At 36.4% G+C, this 17,815-nt stretch overlaps 1 protein-coding gene across 2 annotated transcripts in view; it reads right to left on the bottom strand.

Annotated features, from left to right (window-relative positions):
• Positions 1-17,431, bottom strand: part of PIGK (phosphatidylinositol glycan anchor biosynthesis class K) — a 76,265-nt gene extending 58,834 nt beyond the window's left edge. Inside the window, exons 1-8 of one of the 2 annotated variants that reach the window (XM_035333316.1) lie at positions 17,337-17,431; positions 12,455-12,508; positions 10,074-10,165; positions 6,597-6,732; positions 5,124-5,235; positions 4,507-4,603; positions 4,052-4,169; positions 2,522-2,632 (exon numbers count right to left, since the gene is read on the bottom strand). In XM_035333316.1, the coding sequence (XP_035189207.1) occupies positions 2,522-2,632; positions 4,052-4,169; positions 4,507-4,603; positions 5,124-5,235; positions 6,597-6,719 (561 nt within the window). In that variant the 5' untranslated portion in view covers positions 6,720-6,732; positions 10,074-10,165; positions 12,455-12,508; positions 17,337-17,431. Of the gene's footprint in view, positions 1-2,521; positions 2,633-4,051; positions 4,170-4,506; positions 4,604-5,123; positions 5,236-6,596; positions 6,733-10,073; positions 10,166-12,454; positions 12,509-14,042; positions 14,172-17,336 lie in introns of those variants that run through there. The other variant, XM_035333315.1, reaches the window with a different exon arrangement.
• Between the last annotated feature and the right edge of the window lie 384 nt (positions 17,432-17,815).

Genomic DNA, 17,815 nt, shown 5'->3' with positions numbered 1-17,815 from the left:
CAACTGCATGAGCACTGAAAGTGAGAAATAGATAGCACACTCAACTATTTGTAACCTGTCCCACAACAACTTACTACCACAGGAAGATTTTGCAATAAATTTGGAACAAAAGCGTATAACGGCACTAGGAAGAAGAGGACTTCAGTATTAACAATCCAACTACCCAGTAGCTATGCAAGAAAAGAAAAACTGAAAAGCAGTTACAGTGCTTTCAAAACTGAAGTCTTCTGACAGAAGAAAAAAGAAAATGCAAACACTGGCTATATGAAACACATTTCTTAACGTATTGATTTTTCTAAATTGTTTAAAGAAGATTCTATTTAAATTAAGCTATACAGTTTCCACAAATGGAAACTTTGTTATCTTGACTTTTCCTAACAGTTTTTGTAGCTATTTCATGACAAACGATGTCTCATTTAGAAATGTATTTGAATCTTATTTTAAAAGTTCAAATGTGTGACATTTCAATTTAGTCTTTACTTTTTTGGAATTGCAATCAAACTGAAAATCAGTCATTTGCACAGCTTTATCCCTTAGCAACACAGATGGAGCAGGTGGGAAGTAGGTGGTGGAAAGATGTCTCATTCTTTGCAGGAATGCAGTATCCAACACTTAGGTGGATGTGAAGAAAAGTTGTGGGTTTTTTTGTTTGTTTGTTTTTTTGTTTTTTTTTTTTAAGAGTGGCTGGAGAAAACTACATAGGTGATGCAATGGGAGCAGTGTAAAAAAGCAGATCACTTTTGAAAGAGTAGACTTCAGACAGGACAAAACAGGATAGCAAACTAAAGATGAGCTAATAATTTAAAAGTTCTATGAGTGAGCTAGTTAGTGAGACACTTAACAAGTTATCTTGAGTTTAAAAGTATTAATTTTAAAAATCAGATTTGCATAAGCAGCAACTCTTTGTTCTTAATCCAGCACAACACTAACAGTGTATTCCAGTGCCAAAGTATTCCCCATATATCCCCTATAACAAGGTTGCTGAAATACATGCATATTATGACTGAGCACATTATCAGCTTGTATCATGGAGTATTTGGTCCATTCTCTTCCCTTCCCAGAAGGAACTGATTGATGATGTATGATGACATACATGTTGTAATTTATCAGTCAGGGATAAGTTCCCACAGCTCTTCATAATTACTTGGCATAAAAAGCAAAACAAAAATACAAGGTGGAATGATATCTTCTCCAAAGAGCACAAAAGGTAAGATGGTTGACCAGCTAATAAAGTTTACTATGATGTCGACAATACCTAAACTAATATCTGGATGACTGGACCAGCTGTACCACTTCCCAGATGGGTTCATACATAATAGAAACAACTGTTCAATTCTGCTTTTTTTTTTTTAAATAATAATAATGATAAACCTTTTTTGGTTTACAAAGTAAAATTCTAAAATGCTGTTTGAATTAGTTGGGTAGAAGGAGATGGACTATGAATGAAAAAAAATTGCATATTCTTCTTTGACAAGATTTATTTTAAAACTTTCTGTATCTCATGATCAGACAGGTATTAAATTACAAGAACAGAATTTCATTCCCATGGCAATAAAAGAATCTCAAATCTTAGCTACTGAATTGCTTCTGTATCAACATAAGATCTGCCAAGTGTGGGCTGTTCAGAGTGAATTCTAGTACAGAGCTCACAGCCAGACTAACACCAACCTCTGTAGACAGAGGGTAGCAACTGCTCCATTTACAAAAATGAATCAAAGACAATGTGCTCTGTCAGTGGTGCTCTTAAATCATTGACATAGCATGTCAAGATTTACAGCTACAAGATACTACAGCATAATATAGTATTACAATAAAATTAGTACTGGAACATGCATAAAGGATTAATAAAGTAAAGAAAAGATGGTTCCTTTTTGTGTCATCTCATCAGTGCACCTATCCAAATGCTATAAAGGAATTTTCATAAATTTTGTCAGAGGTTATCTTGCTGTTTTTTTTTTTTCCCCTGTCTCATAAGTGAAAGCTCCATCTAATAGTTACCTAACATATTATAAACTCCAAACACAGCTGGATTTGCACATATATTGTTTTGGAATCTAAGTGCAAAAATCAGTCTCTAGGTGTTTGAGTGCCCAGCTAGAATTTTAACTGTTCCTCAACTTAGTATAGATGGTTACCTTCCCACATCTGCAAAGTGTCTGTTAACAGAGGTTATCCATTAAGCTGATTTTACGTGTCTTAGAAGTATATTTTTTCACATGCAAATATTTCATTTTATTAAAATTAATATTTAATTATTTTTTATCCATTTTCAGTGGATTTTTTAAAATCTAGCTAGTTTTGGTTAATTTTTTCTATAGCTAACAAACCACTTCCATGCTGAGGACAAACCTGTAAATGTCACACAACTGTTACATTTCATAATGGCACAAGGACCCTCCCCACAATGCCTGAGAGAAACTGAAGGTGAACAGAAAGCATCTGGAGAACATCATGGACAAAATAAACTAGTTTTGAGAACGGAATTCATTACTGTATTCATAAATGTTGAGATTCTACTTACTAGGTCGTTCATATTTGTCTGACTGGCTGGATGAATTTCTTCCAAGAACTCTAGCACATAGAATGTGTATCTGTCCATAAGATGAACACCAATCCCAAGATCAGGTTGATGCTTAAAAACAACATGCAACAGTTACTGGGCGTTTGTAGAAGAGAAATTGATATTTGAACAAGGGAACAGAGCGTACCAGCATGTTACAGAAGTTAAGCATTATATATATATATATATATATATTGTTCTTAGGAAAATTAAGCAAAGCAAACAACTAGCCATGAAGAAATATATTGGTGATGAGCTACGTAATACAGTTTATCTTCATTTTTCTGGACTATCACCAGTCAAAAATCTGGAAACTCCCTTATTCTTAGCATTCCAGTAGAGATTTACATACTGTTCCAAGCTTCTTATGTCTTGGAAAACAGAGCTGAGAGACAGCTTATCTTACAGTACTTTGTGGATTCAGGTAATTCTGACCTGCTAGTTTTGGTCTGGCTTAGACCTCTCTTCCCATCTTCCTTTTGTAATGTAGTTGGGATATAATTACAATGAAAGATAGCGGTGCTTTTTTCATATACTGAGTGTAAGAAACACTAGACTGAATATTCCCCACACGTATCTCTCCTCAGTCTTCCCATTAAGATTTTTGCCTGTCCTAGGCAATGCATAAATTGGCCAGGAAGCAGAGAACTCCACTGACACCTTTAACTATCAGCAGTGAACTGATGATGATTTGTGAGTTCTCAACATTTCTGTAAACTTTTCCAAGCCCTTGAGAACTTTTTTGAATTGAACTGGAACTGAGCAGGATAGTCTCAGTACAAAATACACAAATAGAGCAATAAGAGCCAGTGTAGATAGTGTTAATTTAGTGTAGACTAAATCAACACATAGACAAAGGAAGAGATGAGTCATCTTCTTCCTTATGATACATTTTTCATAGTAAATTAAGCTTTTCTGTTGTTTTACATTTATAAGATTTACTAAGAAATATTTCTGGTATTATTTATTTTTATGGTAAGAAAAGCTGAAAAATAAGACACATTCGAATCATACAATTACAGAAGATCCTGAGTTGGAAAGGACATACAAGGATCATTGAATCCAACTTCTGGCTCCACACAAGACCACCCAAAAAATGAGATCAAAACCAGGTCTGAGTGCTGACCAAGCGCTTCTTGAATTCTGGCAGGCTCAGTGCTATGACCACTTCTCTAGGGAGCCCATTCCAGAGCCTGACCAGCCTCTGAATGAAGAACCTTTTCCTAACATTCAGTCTGAACTTCCCCTGTTGCAGCTTCATGCCATTTCCTCTGGTCCGGCAGCCTCGTTCTTTGTGCAAACCCACAAAATAAATAGGAAAAACACTTAAGATTTTTGTCAAAATTGTACATTGTAACTAAACACATTATACATCAGCAATTGGAAGAGAAATCTTTAGTTAAAAAAAAAAAAATCAATAGGACCTTTGCTTTTAATTCACTCAGATATTCTGAAAATTGTCTTCAGGATCACAAAAAAAAACATACTTACTGATAAAGAATCTTCTCCTACTTGGCTGCTAGCCAAGGCCATTATATTAGGTGAATAAAATCGTTCATACATGGATGCTCCTTGACAAGTATCAATAATAAATAACAATTCATTGTACCTGAAAGAAATAAAACAGCCTTCTTACCCATATTCCTTTAGATTGAAATATAAAAGCTTTGCTTTTTGGTTACCAGGATAGCTCCTAGGAACCTAAGGAATAGAAGACTTCACACTGATTTATTGTAGGATGTGAGTTCAGATAAAGCAATTCATACGAGCATCTCTGACTGTAGGATGCTAAAAACAAAATTTAGAACTCTTCTTTCTGAATGCAAACTTTCAGGCAATTCTATGGATGACAGATCACTGATGTCACTGGTAAGCAAGACCTACCAGTAAGACTTCAGGCATCTTCATGAAATATAGTATGTAACCACTGAATAAGAAGTTATTACCTTCTTTTCTGCCACATTTGTTCAAAAGCATCAGCAAGTTCTACATTTGTGATTTCTTCTGAATCTTGAAATTTTAGGAAACCATTTCCACCATGGCCTGATAGAAAAAACACAAGTTAGGCAAGTATGTAGTTTAAAGGAAGATAATCAGTCTGTTTACTCTGATGTTTTTCCTTAAAATAAATAAATAAAAAATAAAAAGCACAAAACATAATTCTCTTTCTCCAATGGAACTCCAGCAGAAGAAAATACTAGGACAGTGAGAAGATTTTAGACTGGAAAACTATGTTCTGTACTGTCTCATTATATATTTAAGAATCTTATATATTTTTATATATACTTATTATACACTTTTTAATATATATTTTTATATATAGGTTTATATATTTGTATGTATACTATCTCTACATCTTACAGGTTTTTATATATACTATATTTTGTACGGTCTTAGGTTATTACAGGTTTTAAGTACTGTCTTACAGGTTTTCTTAACTAGTATAACGTGATAAAAAAAAGTATTTGTTAATTCTTTTGTTTCAAATCTTGATGGGATTTCAAGATTTCATATAGATCCATTCAACAAAGTCAATGAACAATATACACAAACCTTAAATTACCTGTCATATATATTAGAATATTGCTTCTGTCATCAGAAAGAAGACGTTTAGATCGAGGTGTGCTCGGTGGAATTCTTCCTGTTAATACACGCAAGAAATTTTCCACAGTAACCTAGAAATAGAAGCAAGAAGTTATTTTCTAAAGAAAAATATTTGATCAATAGTTCTCGGCTGGGTTACATTAAATAAATAATGGAACAATAGAACATGTAGGGTGTCTAATAAGATGCAATACTGAAATACTGCAGCAACAGACATTTTCTGTTCAAGGTTTTACTGCAGTAAGGTTCAGAATTATCCAGTACCTTTTATTACATCTCACTTATATCAGCCTGTTGCTTTATTGTATCAAATAAGGCTACTACTATTGGAATTTCTAAGTACATTTTTCATTGATCTGAAAACCTGTCACTGTATACCTTTATTCTGGGAAAGCTGTTCACGTACTCACAAAGTGCAAGATTAGTGGGTGTTACCATGGAAAAATAAAAAACAAGATCAATTTCAGTTACATCAGTCTTTGAGCATCATCACGATGGTGGTTGTAAAACCTCCTATAAAACAGCATTTGCTCTTCATGCAGACGTATACAACTCAAATACTAGCAACAAAATCGTACCTTGGAAAGAACATAATACACATTTCACTTGCATGCTGTAAGTTTCACAATGGTGTTAAGTGCTTGCAAGATGAAACATCAACCAGCCATCTACCATTTCCGAAGGAGAAAATTCTGTAACATCCATATATTACTTGTATACACACAAGGAGTTCCATATATTCTTAATTAGAATAGCTCAGATGGAAATGACCTACAAAGATCACCTATTCCAACCGTCTAACCATTTCAGGGCTAACCAGAAGTTAAAGAGTATTAACGATGGCATTATCCATATGACTCTCGAACACTGGCTGATGGCTTAGGGCATCAACCACCTTGCCTGGAAGCCTGTTCCAGTGTTTGACTACCCCCACAGTACAGAAATTTTTCCTAGTGATTTTTCCTAGTGTTCAGTCTGAACCTCCCCTGGTGCAGCTTTGTCATCAGTTACTGGGAGCAGAGACCGGCACCTCCCTCTTCGCTTCCCCTCCTCAGCAAGCTGCAGAGAGCAATGAGGTCGCCTTGCCTCTCAGCCTTCTTTTCTCTAGACTAGGCAACCAAAGTGTTCCCAACTTCTCCTGATAGGACATGCCTTCCAGCCCTTTTACCTGCTTTGTTGCTCTCCTCTGGACACATTCAAGTATCATGATATCTTTTTTATACTGTGGAGATTTGTTCTTTAACCAATACTAATCATGTTTCTCGTATAATGAATTTCAAATACAAAACCCAATGGGGGAGGAGAGGTGTTGACAGTACAAGTCCAGCCTTTGACTAATCATGTGAATAAAGACTTCCTTCAGACTTTTCAGAAGCTTTATAAAGCTTTAAAACAACAAAAAACACGACCCGGTAATTTAAAGCACAGTTACCTCATAGCTCCTGTAATCTACTTCCACATCATCTCCATATACATTTAGCTCCATGTTTTTATGACTAAACACAGTAGCTGGCTTGGGATTTCTGGGATTACATGCCATATCATCTGCCAGCATCAGGACAATGTGACTGTAGAAAACACAAGAAAAACATTTCTTATGTTCTTGTTTCACATGAGTCAAAATTACAACAAAACTATGCCACAACTAAAACAGTACCTTGCAACATTAAGAAGATTTCTGACATTATAAGTAAGACTTTGCTTAGTATCACTGTACTTCCTTACATACATCCTCACTAGTATAATGATACCACACATGGTAACGCAGCTAGCTGATATTTACAGGATTCAGTCAGGCCAAACTTGAATATGCAGGTAGTTAATGCTAGCAACTTTACAGTACAGACTTGCCTGGAGCTAGGTGGGCAAAACTCTAGAAAAATCTCCAGATCTTTATAAGAAATCCCAGCTTGTTTGTGCCTTTTTGGGCAAATTAAAAACATTATGAAAATTGAGTTGTTATTTAAATTTGAGGAGCTCCTAAAACATTGCTCATACTACATCTACATCATGCTACATCTGATGTACTACTGCATGATTATGTGTTAACCAGGAATTTTCCTAAAGAACACATGGGCTGACGCCTGAGAGATGCAGCACTACAGAGAATGTGTCAGAGATTTCTGGAACAAGGGGATGTAATTCTTTTCCTTGGAAAACACTCTTTGATATAGTTTAAGTAATCTTTGTAAGTAAACTTTTAAGCAATCCACAAAGAATGCTGCTAATTCAGACTCTCAAATACAGTTATAAATTAAACTGTGTGCTGCCATTTAAATACTATTCTTGTGCCTGTCATCATTCATTTGTGTCACCTATATGCCTGCATGAGTACTTCATGAGTAATGTTATTCTTTATTAAGTGCTGATAAGCTCCACACTGAACACACCAAAAAAAAGACAGATAATTGCTATCCAAAATAATTCAAGCAAAGACCCTAAAAAATAATGAAAGTAAATGATTTCACTGGGAATAAAATGCTGGAATAATTATGATGCTGTAATGACAGAAGTCAGAGGAAGACAACCACAGAAGAGAAATAACACTTTTCCCCATGCTTGCACACAAGTACAAAACTATTTTTATTAAAAAAATAAAAATCATGCATTAAACAGGAATTAGTTGGAAGCAAGTGTCAAATATATACCCTACAGGTCTACCAAAACATTTAGGTCTAGACCCATTTTTTGCATTACACACAGACGAGACGAAAACTAAGCCACCACTAGACCCATGATTTAGCACTCTATTTGCAAAGGAATGTGTGTATTAAAAAAAATAATAATCACACATCACTTCAAAAAACCTCTGCATGGTTGTAGTGAAGACAGGTGAGCACAAACATACAGAGTTTGAACACCATATGGCATTCTTAAAAGCACATTGTCCACACATTCAGCTTAAAAACCTCAGTGCTAACTTACAGCTTAGCTGTTAAACTAATGTAACCATGTATTATATTACTGTTATTCCCATGTTGTAAAACTTAAGCTGTGTAATGATTCCAGCAATCAAAAAAAATTTCTCAATTCATTTTGGCTTCGTTATATTCTAGGAAAACTCGTACTTACAAATTGGAGCATTGTGCCCACATGTCAACAAATCAGAGCAACTTGCAGTCAGAAAACCACAAACCATTTTCCAAATGCATTCTGTTAGATGACAAATAATTTAAACCACCAGAGTGACACAGCTCCATTCAAAACAAGGCTATGGACAAATCCTTTCAAAGTAGCCCACCCAAGAATCATGATAAATGTTTATTTTTAGGATATAATTAAGACAAAAAAAAAAAAAAAAAAAGGTATTTTGAATGAAATTTTGCTGCAAAGAAAGCAAACCAGGTAGAGGAATGGAATACGAGAAACCCACTCAAATCCATGTTGAAAATGATGGAAATAGGTAACCCACTCTCTCCTATCTCTTTAGGTCTTCTCTAATGTCTTATTCTTGACCTTAGTCTAAAGGATAGCTAGCTTTCTGAGATTCATTTCTGGATCTTTGGGTATAGATAACAAACAGACCAGGCCCCTGAAAATCAGAAATCTCCTGCTATGCTGTAGTTTTTGTAGTATTACTAAAAGCACTACCTATTTTCACCTTAATAGTGAATGGATGTAGATTTAAAACAAACAAACAAACAAACAAACCTTTTAGGTAAAGACAGAACTAGCAAAAGAATTTCTAAGATAGCACCTATGGTGTCTGTGCCTTTTTCTCTCCTGCATAGCAGGAGAGAAGATAGATATTTCTGCATGAGATGTGCAAAAAAATGCCATACAATGCTTAGGCAGAATGTTTCCTTGGATTTATAGCCCCAAAACTCCTCCACAAATCAGGTTTCAACATCCCATCTTTCAGAAACAGAAAAGTCACTCTCTTTTTTTTAAAAAATAAAGACAGGAAAAGGGATGATGTTGCCATTGCATTCCCAGTTGAGTGTAAGCTCAGTAGGGACTCCAGATGCTACCGTTTTAATCCTGGTCAAATAAATGGCATACAAACATAATCCTCATTAAAATATGCATTTTGCAATGATGAAGCAGGCCATACATCTTACGCAGATATGCTGGAGAAACTACCAGTGCTCTAAATTAACATTAAAAAACAGGATCACAAGTATTTCCATAGGAGCCCATGGATACACAAAACCTATTACTCAATGGATTTTGGTGCTTATAAATTCTTTTCATTGATTTGGTACATGTAAATTGCATTCCAAAATGGCTGGATAGAACTGTGTCAATACCCCCTAAAACTTTCAGTAGGTACACAATTAAAAAGGCACTTTAGAACAGTTCATTCATCTTCTTAACCATGTTAAAGAAGGAATATTCTTTTAATCTCTGTGCTACAGATACAGAAGCAGTTTGCATGGACAAAGCCTCTGGTTTCTTAATATGCAAAATGGATTTTTCAAGGCTGCTGTCAATATGTAGGAGCTGCTTTGTTCACGGCCTTAAGCACAGAGATTCTCAGTGTAGTAAGAGATATGGAAGCCTTGCTATTTTTAGCAGTTAAGGTTGCTAACATCTTCACACAGAAATGAAATTAAAGTATAGCAAAAGCAAGGTTTCAGAGTAGTATTGTCATCACTGAATGCATTTACCAATTTTCACATTATGCTTTCACCAATTTAGTAAGTGGTATAGTTTAGTGGCCAGATAGCTTTTTTTTCCCCCCTCTTTTAAATCTAATTGACACATTCCAACTGGAAGTTTTCTTTCATAACTTGTTGCTTTTTCCTTTTGAACACTATTTCTGCACTTTTCAACACACTGCTGTGATCACATCTTTACTTTTATCCTGTTGAACTGGAAAGAAAAATGTATTTTTATACTGCTTCAGACAACGAAGGAACTTTAATAGCACATTAATAAGGAACTGCATTCACCAAGGTACCCTCACCTATCAGGAATGCCCAGTCTCTTCACACTTCTGTATACTGAAAGAGTGTTTGCCACATGACGGTAATTAAACCAGAATCGAGAGGTGCACACCTTTTTAAAGGAAAAAAAAATGCGTTAAGTAGCATAAAATATACAAATTGGCCTGGAATATATATCAGAAGACACTGATTACAGGTATTCCAACAAAGTTTCAAATCAGAAAGAACATAGCAACACCAAGAAAGTCCTGATATAAGCTCTATAAACCCTTGTTGTACCAGAGCAATAAATGCTGAAAATAAGTGTTAAAAAAAAAATAAATGTTCTTAACATACTGGCTCATGAGAAAATTGTCATAAAACCAACTGAGCATAGAAAGTGGCACTTTAGGGAATAATCAAGCAACAGTAATTGGATAAGCTAAATTTTTAATTTACTTTCTCCATAGCCAATGAAAGAAAAAATCGAAGGAAGAATTTTCATCTCAATAGCAAACCCATTCTGGGAGCATTCTTGCATAAAGCATAAACAAATTCATGCAGAAGCCACACATGAGAAAACACACTGAGGGTGCTTTCTGTTTAAGGAGTCAAATACAATAAAGCAAGAGCTAAGTAAGCTCTAACCAAAATCTGAATACAGATTCTCAAAAAAATCTCAAAGGAGTTCAGATTCTACTCTTCTAACAGGGCAAAGAGTTGGTGCGAGCCATTCCTGCACTGAAACTATTGCGTAGGTCAGATACCATTTCATCTGTCCTCCAAGACTTGAAAACAGTGAGATTCCAAAATCTTCAGAGGCAACCTGCTGTAGTTCTTAATAGCCTCATCACTGTCCTTGTGTTTACATTAAGTTCAATACTTTCAATTTGTTCTGCACCAAGGACAGCAACTGCTCTGCAGGCAAATTTCCTTCAGTTTTATCAGTCTTTCAGACAGATGAAGGAAAAAGCATTGACATGATTTTAAAGCCGCAAAAATAGAGAAGAAGAAACAAGCATAACATTGAAGACAGTTTTAATTCTTCATCTCTGATTTAAATACAAACATCTTTTAAGCCAAGTCACATAGAACAAACTAATAACATCTTTTTCTCTAGTCTTTTATACAAAGAAATGAATAGTAGCTTAAAAATCAAAATTAGCAGTTTATAAATCAAAATAGGTTAGCCACTTATAAATCAAAATTCAGCCTGAAAGGATCCCCAAGTCCCTCCAGCTTGGAATTCCCAAAGGTCTGTGAGCACATTTGCCTTTTAGCAAGATTTACAGGCTTGAAAGCTAACCCTGGAAAATATAGCTGTGACTTTCAAGAAATTATCATTACCTCCCTTACAACAAAGCTTAAAATGTGCCTACATTTTAAATTTAGCTATTCACAACATATTAATTCAAACTACTGACAAGGTGGGTTTGTAGTACAATTTGAGGCCTAAAGTTTTTGATAGCACTTAAACCATCCCTACTTTATTGCTTTAAAAAATTAGTAACAATTGTTAAAAAGCTGAATCATGAACTACTGAAAAAAATATATATATATAAGCAGCAGGGAATCTGCTGAAGACAGAAATTACAGTTCCTTGGACAGAATTTTCCATGTTCTTTGTGTTTTTAAGTGTACTAACAACAGCACCTATTTGTTAAAGGTATTAAAGTAGTACTTGATGTTTTAATGGTTTCCAGTTTGTACACTGTAAACTATATTAATTATTTGTTCTAATTTGATTTATTACTATTCACTTTCGTTTTATATTGCTACATTTTAGTATCTGGAAAACAAACATCTGCTACTGAGTAATCATGATAGTGTTCTGTGACAAATTAGTCATTAAGACCCAAATTGTGATTAAGAACCAATTGTGTAGCATGATTCAAAGCTAATAAAAGATTTGTGGCAATGAAAAAAAATAAGATAAGAACAGTTGATCTAAACATTATGTTGCCTGAATTTATTTTATTCTAAGCCTGTTATCACAAGTTAACAAATTGAGTTAGAATACATAAATCAGAAATAAATGATACCTTCCTGGTCAAAGAGATATTCTTTTCTGATATAATAATTACACTTCTGTTCAATATGCACCGTGATAATTTAACTGTTTTAATGCTGTTAAAATTTTGCTTTATAAAACCTACCACGTATCTATACATTGAGTGCTTGATATGAAATTAAAATGAAAAGATAATTTTAATAATAATAATAATAAATTTGTTTTAATATTAACAATAATTTTGTTATTATTATTTAAGTTAATAAACTTCAGTGGGCTTACTTCAAATTTATTCATTTCCAATCCCTTCTATTTCTTTCAAATAAACAGAATTCTTGAGCAATTGTTGCAATTATGGCATATGATGAATAATCGTAAACTTTATTTGAATAAAACCTGGACCGCACTTACCAAAACTGCCCAATTATTAGTATGTCCGCTTCTAAAGAACTGTTCCGCTTGATCCTTATAAAGAAAATATTAGATGTTTTTCAGTAGAAAGAAAGCAATAACTGATCATATTTTTGTTTCCACAAAACAGACCATGTTCAATGCATGTTTGCATTTACCACATCTAGCGCTAAATATACCTCACAAAACATTCAAGAATACCAATTTTTCTTATTCCATGTTGCATATTTTAACTAAGTTAGCTCTAACAAATCTTTCCCTGAAACTTGCTAAATGAGAAAGATCCATTAGTCGCTTTCAAGTTAGTTAAAAAGCCCACGCATCTCTATTCCAGAGCGCACTCCAAAGTGCAATGATTTATTGACCTGCAATTTCCTAATGAGAGAAGGGGCTTGGATGAATTTCTATTTTCATCATTCCTCCTGTCTTTTCAGCATCAGAGAAGCTAATCTAGAATTTTAACCCATTTTAAATCCACATTTCATAATAAGGAGCTAGAACAATGCCAACCGTTTCTATGTGAAGCCCAACATGCTTTGCAGAGGAGAGGACCCTTGCTTTAAACAGACTGCATATATCAGGACATCGAAAGGCGCTAAGACTTCCTAGTGGTCACAGAAAGAGTCTGGCACAGGACAGACTCCTGATGCTTAATTTGACTGCTTTACTTCTCTGAGGAGTGCCAGCCTGAGGCCTTACACAAAACGCACAGTCATAGAAAAGTGTGTTAAAACATATGCAAGAGTACTATACTTCAAGTAGTTAAAAATCTGCAGTTTCCAAATACTAAAGGTGTTTCGATTGGTTACTTCTTGCCCCACAGGTAATTATATTCAAGTACAACCATTATTTTTTTTAATAAAGCAGAATCCAAGTCCCAACATCCCAGATGCAGCATGTGTGTTAATATATATATGTATAAAAATATATATGTATAATTACTGAAATATGGAACTAATTAATCCACACTTGGAAGAAGAATAAAAAAAAAAAAAAAAGCATTAGCTCCTTCGGTTTATGAAATGGAAAATGGAAACACCTGCCAGAGCCGGGCACAGCAATCATGGCCAGGTGAGGCTGTGGCGCCCAGCCACCTGTGGAAGCCCACAACTCCCCACTCCCTTTTCAACTCCATTTTCCCTCATACACCTCAGTCAGCAAGCGGCTAAAGAGGCCAAACAGATGACCGACTACCGAGAGCTATGTTGTGCTGCCAAAGCAAGATGTTTCAGAAGCAGATATATTAAAAGGGAGGGTTTTCTTTAACTTCACACACTCTAAACAAGTTTCACGCGCCTGACGAGCAGACAGCGCTTCTGGATGTGCTGCATTAGTTTATAAAACCTAATTCCGCGGTAGGGCGCCCAGCCCTTCCCCTCTGCCCGCAACCCTCCCAACCCTTTCCTGAGCGCCACCAGCGGCCTGGGGCGGCTCTAGCGGGGCGGGCTCTGCCTGCGGCGGGGCGGAGATAGGGGGAAGCAGCAGCAGTAGCATGGCAGCGGCGGGGAGGCTGCAGCGCCGCCCGCTCGCCCTCCCTCTCTTTCTTTGTCTCTCCTCACCAGCCGCTCTCACCCTGCAGACCCCATACCTGGACAACGCTGGCGAGCGCCGCGCCGCAGCAGCCCAGGAGCAGGGCTGCGGCGGGCAGCGCGGCCGCCATCTTACCCCGCCCGGCTCCGGGAAGCGGCCGCTGCGCATGCACGGGGCGGGGAGAGGCGCTCGGGGTTGCCTCAGGCCGGTTCTCTGCCAGGCTGGGGCTCCCCACGAGTTGCTCTGTGCTGGTGTCGTAGCTTTTAGAAACTGAATAAAGCACGAGTTGTCCCCTTCCTCTGAGCTGTGCTGAGCGTTTAGCCTTTCTATGTCTTTTATTTAAATAGAGCTGGGACGGTAGTGGTAGCATGTCTCGCCAGTGCCGTGAGTGGTGCCTTAGCCAGACCTTGGCCATCCCATAGACAGGTTGAACTGGTGGTAGAAAACACGATGGCCTCATGTCCCACGTTAAGCTGGGGAGGCTCCTAGGGGTGCTGCACCAGCAGTGTCTTTCAGCCTCGTACCAGAAATGCCCTCAAATCTCTGGCCTTTGTGGGAGACGCTGCGAGGGCAGAGGGGGGTGTTGGCAAGGCGGCCTTAGGCCCAGGTGGCTGCAGGGCAGCAAGCGAAAGGGATGAGCAATGTAGGGAGGGAGACCAGAAAGTAGGTCTTTTGTCAGGATACACCCTTCACCACATACAGTTCATCCCTCAGAGCCAATGAATCATCAGGCTTTTATTTCAATCAATTGAACCACTTGGTATGATTCCTTCATTTCCACTAACACCCTGTCAACACCTCTGTTCAATTGCCTGATGCCTTCCATTAGCTAAGGTACCTGTCCTGAACCAGGAAGCTCTTTCCTATTCCGTGTATTTGTCATCAGTAATGACTTTCTCAGTAAAGAGAAAGTCATACTTTTTCCATATATTGATGTTATAATGTCAGTAACATCACATTTTCTCTTTGAAATTGCTGGCTTCCTTGTTATAAACATAATCACCTGTGATTAATTCACATTTTCTTTTTGTGCATAAAGCTAAGGAACTTTTTCCCTTTCAAAGAGAGTTGCCACCAGTTCCTGTTTTGCATGAACGCGTCTCCTGCGAACATGTCTCTTTTATGAGCCTACTGAGAAGTGTCATGGGTGTTTGTGCCTTTGTCCCTGCTTGTATGCCATATCATGAATCTTCTTGCTCCAGAAAATTAAAAGAATATACAATGGAGCCAAACATGAGATTTCTCCTTTCCCTTTCAAATGTTTCTGCTTAGGTCTGCGATCATTCTCAGATGTGTTCAAGATGTGTCAGTAATCCCAAAGGACAGGCAGCTATCTTTCGGAGCATGTACTCCTCCAGTTTTATAATTGATGAGCTGATTTCATGTTCTTTGACTCAGATAGTTCCTCATTACCCTTTGGCTGCCATGTGGAGTTGGTCAGATACTAAGTGACAAATACATAAAATCTCCACTCTTTAACTGAATTTGTTCCTTTTAAGCCAAATTCTTTGCTCTGTGACTTTATTACAAGTATTCATCCTTTGGCATTGCATTTTGGTCAACAGTTTTTCCCACAGAATTAATGTCATCCTCTGTATCTTGATGAATGCATCTTTAAACCAGGCATAAGTCCTTCAAATGTTTATACTGAATGAAAAGTTGGGTCAAATGTTACCAAAAGATAACTTCAGCTTACCAAGAACCTTTCTTGGCATGAGAAGTAATTAAGATATTTTTTGTGAATAAAACTTTAAAATGTCATATTCACTTTAAAGTTCCAGAAGCTTCTAAAATTTGTATCACAGGTAACCCTATCGTGGCATTGTTTGGAATACTTGAATTTTCAGTTTTAATAACATTCTTTAAATTTCACTACATGTGATTTTCCACTTAAGAAAAAAAAAAAAAAAAAAAAAAAAAAAAGGAAAACCCCCCAATTTTTGTCACATATTATTGGAATTATGTAAACATAGATTTTCACCTAGGGACTCTACAAACAGAAATCTCCTTGTGCTGAGCAATTAAGAACTGTAGTAAATTATCCTTATTTCAAAGATCACTTGCAGGGGATGAGACATTTAAAATACTAGGTTTCACTGATAGAATAGTTTAAGCACACTTTCTACTCAATATTGTTGCTATTTGTCATGGCTGTACGTAGTTGGTTCTGCAACATACAGTAAGGTTTAACTGACTTGATATAAAAGCGTAGTTGCAAATTCATCACTCTTGTGTCACATGCTGTCTGCTACAGCATGTAAGCAGTATTTAGATCAACTGCAGTCACACTGCAGGCGTTACTCTTTTATCCTAAGTGTTCAGGTCATATGGCTGTCTTTCCCTCCCAGGGTGGAGACAGTGCTGAGTTAGAGCAAACTCAGTTTCACGAGCACACTGGAGTATTCCAAAAGAATGGCCATTATTCCCCCTGATTTATATACCACACTATACAGTATATAGTTCATTTTTTCAGATCTCTGTTTTGCCTGCTCGATTCCCTTAGCCTGCTTGAGTGTATTTTGTAATGGATTTATTCTTCTACTTCTAGTTTTTATTTCTTTACAGTCTCGGTCTTTCATGGGCTTTAGTATTCATCAGCTGCTCATGAGTGTCCCAGTGCTGCAGGCTTTATTCCTGGAGGTGGTATCACTTCTTTCTTTCTTTCTTTCCTTTTTTTTTTTTTTTTTTTTTTCCCAGTAAGATAGTTCAAAAAGCTTTGCCTTTTTCTGCATTTTTTCATCTCTATTCCCTATAGGCAGCTCTCAGTACAGGCTTGGTATTTGCTTCCACGCCTGTACAGGATTTTTTTTTTTTTTTTTATGTCTAGAAATTGAGCTCTAAGCTGTCTGCTTCGTTCTGTTTTGTTTTCATGCTAATCACAGTATTTTTCATGCTTGGAGTCTCTTTAGCTTGACCTTTACCACCATGTTTCTTGTACCTCTTGCTGAGTAATTAGAAAGGACACCAAGTGTGTATCCAAAAATGATTTGTAATTAAAACAACTGTTTAAAAAGCTGCTGTAACTGCAGCTGGAATTCACATTGGAGCAATTGTTGGTTCCCCTCCAGATTCTTCCCTTCTTCAGCAGGTTGCTCAGGCCCTAATCCTCTAATCTAAACCCTTTAGAAATTGCCCTCTTAGAGCCATCTGTCAGTTGCTCCTGTCCAGCATGGTGCCAACAAACTGCGGAAGGGTAGCAATCATAAATGTAACCCCATAAGCTCCTAAGACAAAAATTTGTGTCTCCTAGGGTTTATCTGACACTTTTTGACCACAAAGGGTGTTTTTTTCTGTATGAAAAATAATTATTAAATAGCTTAATTTTGATTAGTATTACCCTTGATTATATTACCTGTATGTATCATAGTGGATTCCTTCTTGTGTATTCTTGATCCTGATCCGTTTTTTCTTTTCCCATTTTTATCAGATTTGCACATGCTGCCTGGTGTTTTTCCACTGTAGAAATAAGATAAAGAAAAATGTATTTGGCTATACTTATTAAGATTCCATAAGAAAAATGAAAAAGAACTCTTGCAATGAAATATGTCAACAAGACAGATACTTAAGGAATCATCAGTGATAGCTCAACTGTATTATCACACACACAAAAAATGCAGATTTATTACTTTCTTCATTTTGACTGTCAATACAATACATTAAAAAAATCGAAAAAGTCCCTGAGTATCTCCAATTTTATATATATATATATATATATATATATATATATATATATATATATATATTTTAAACCAACAAACAATTCTACTACAGTTTGGTATCTGAGCTGACAAAATTTCTGTCTTCAAATATGGAACCTGGATGACACAATAG

Source organism: Oxyura jamaicensis, chromosome 8, assembly GCF_011077185.1.
Source record: "Oxyura jamaicensis isolate SHBP4307 breed ruddy duck chromosome 8, BPBGC_Ojam_1.0, whole genome shotgun sequence".
NCBI lineage: Eukaryota > Metazoa > Chordata > Aves > Anseriformes > Anatidae > Oxyura > Oxyura jamaicensis.
The sequence above is the reverse complement of the archived record's forward strand: the minus strand, read 5'-3'. Positions and strand labels throughout refer to the sequence as shown.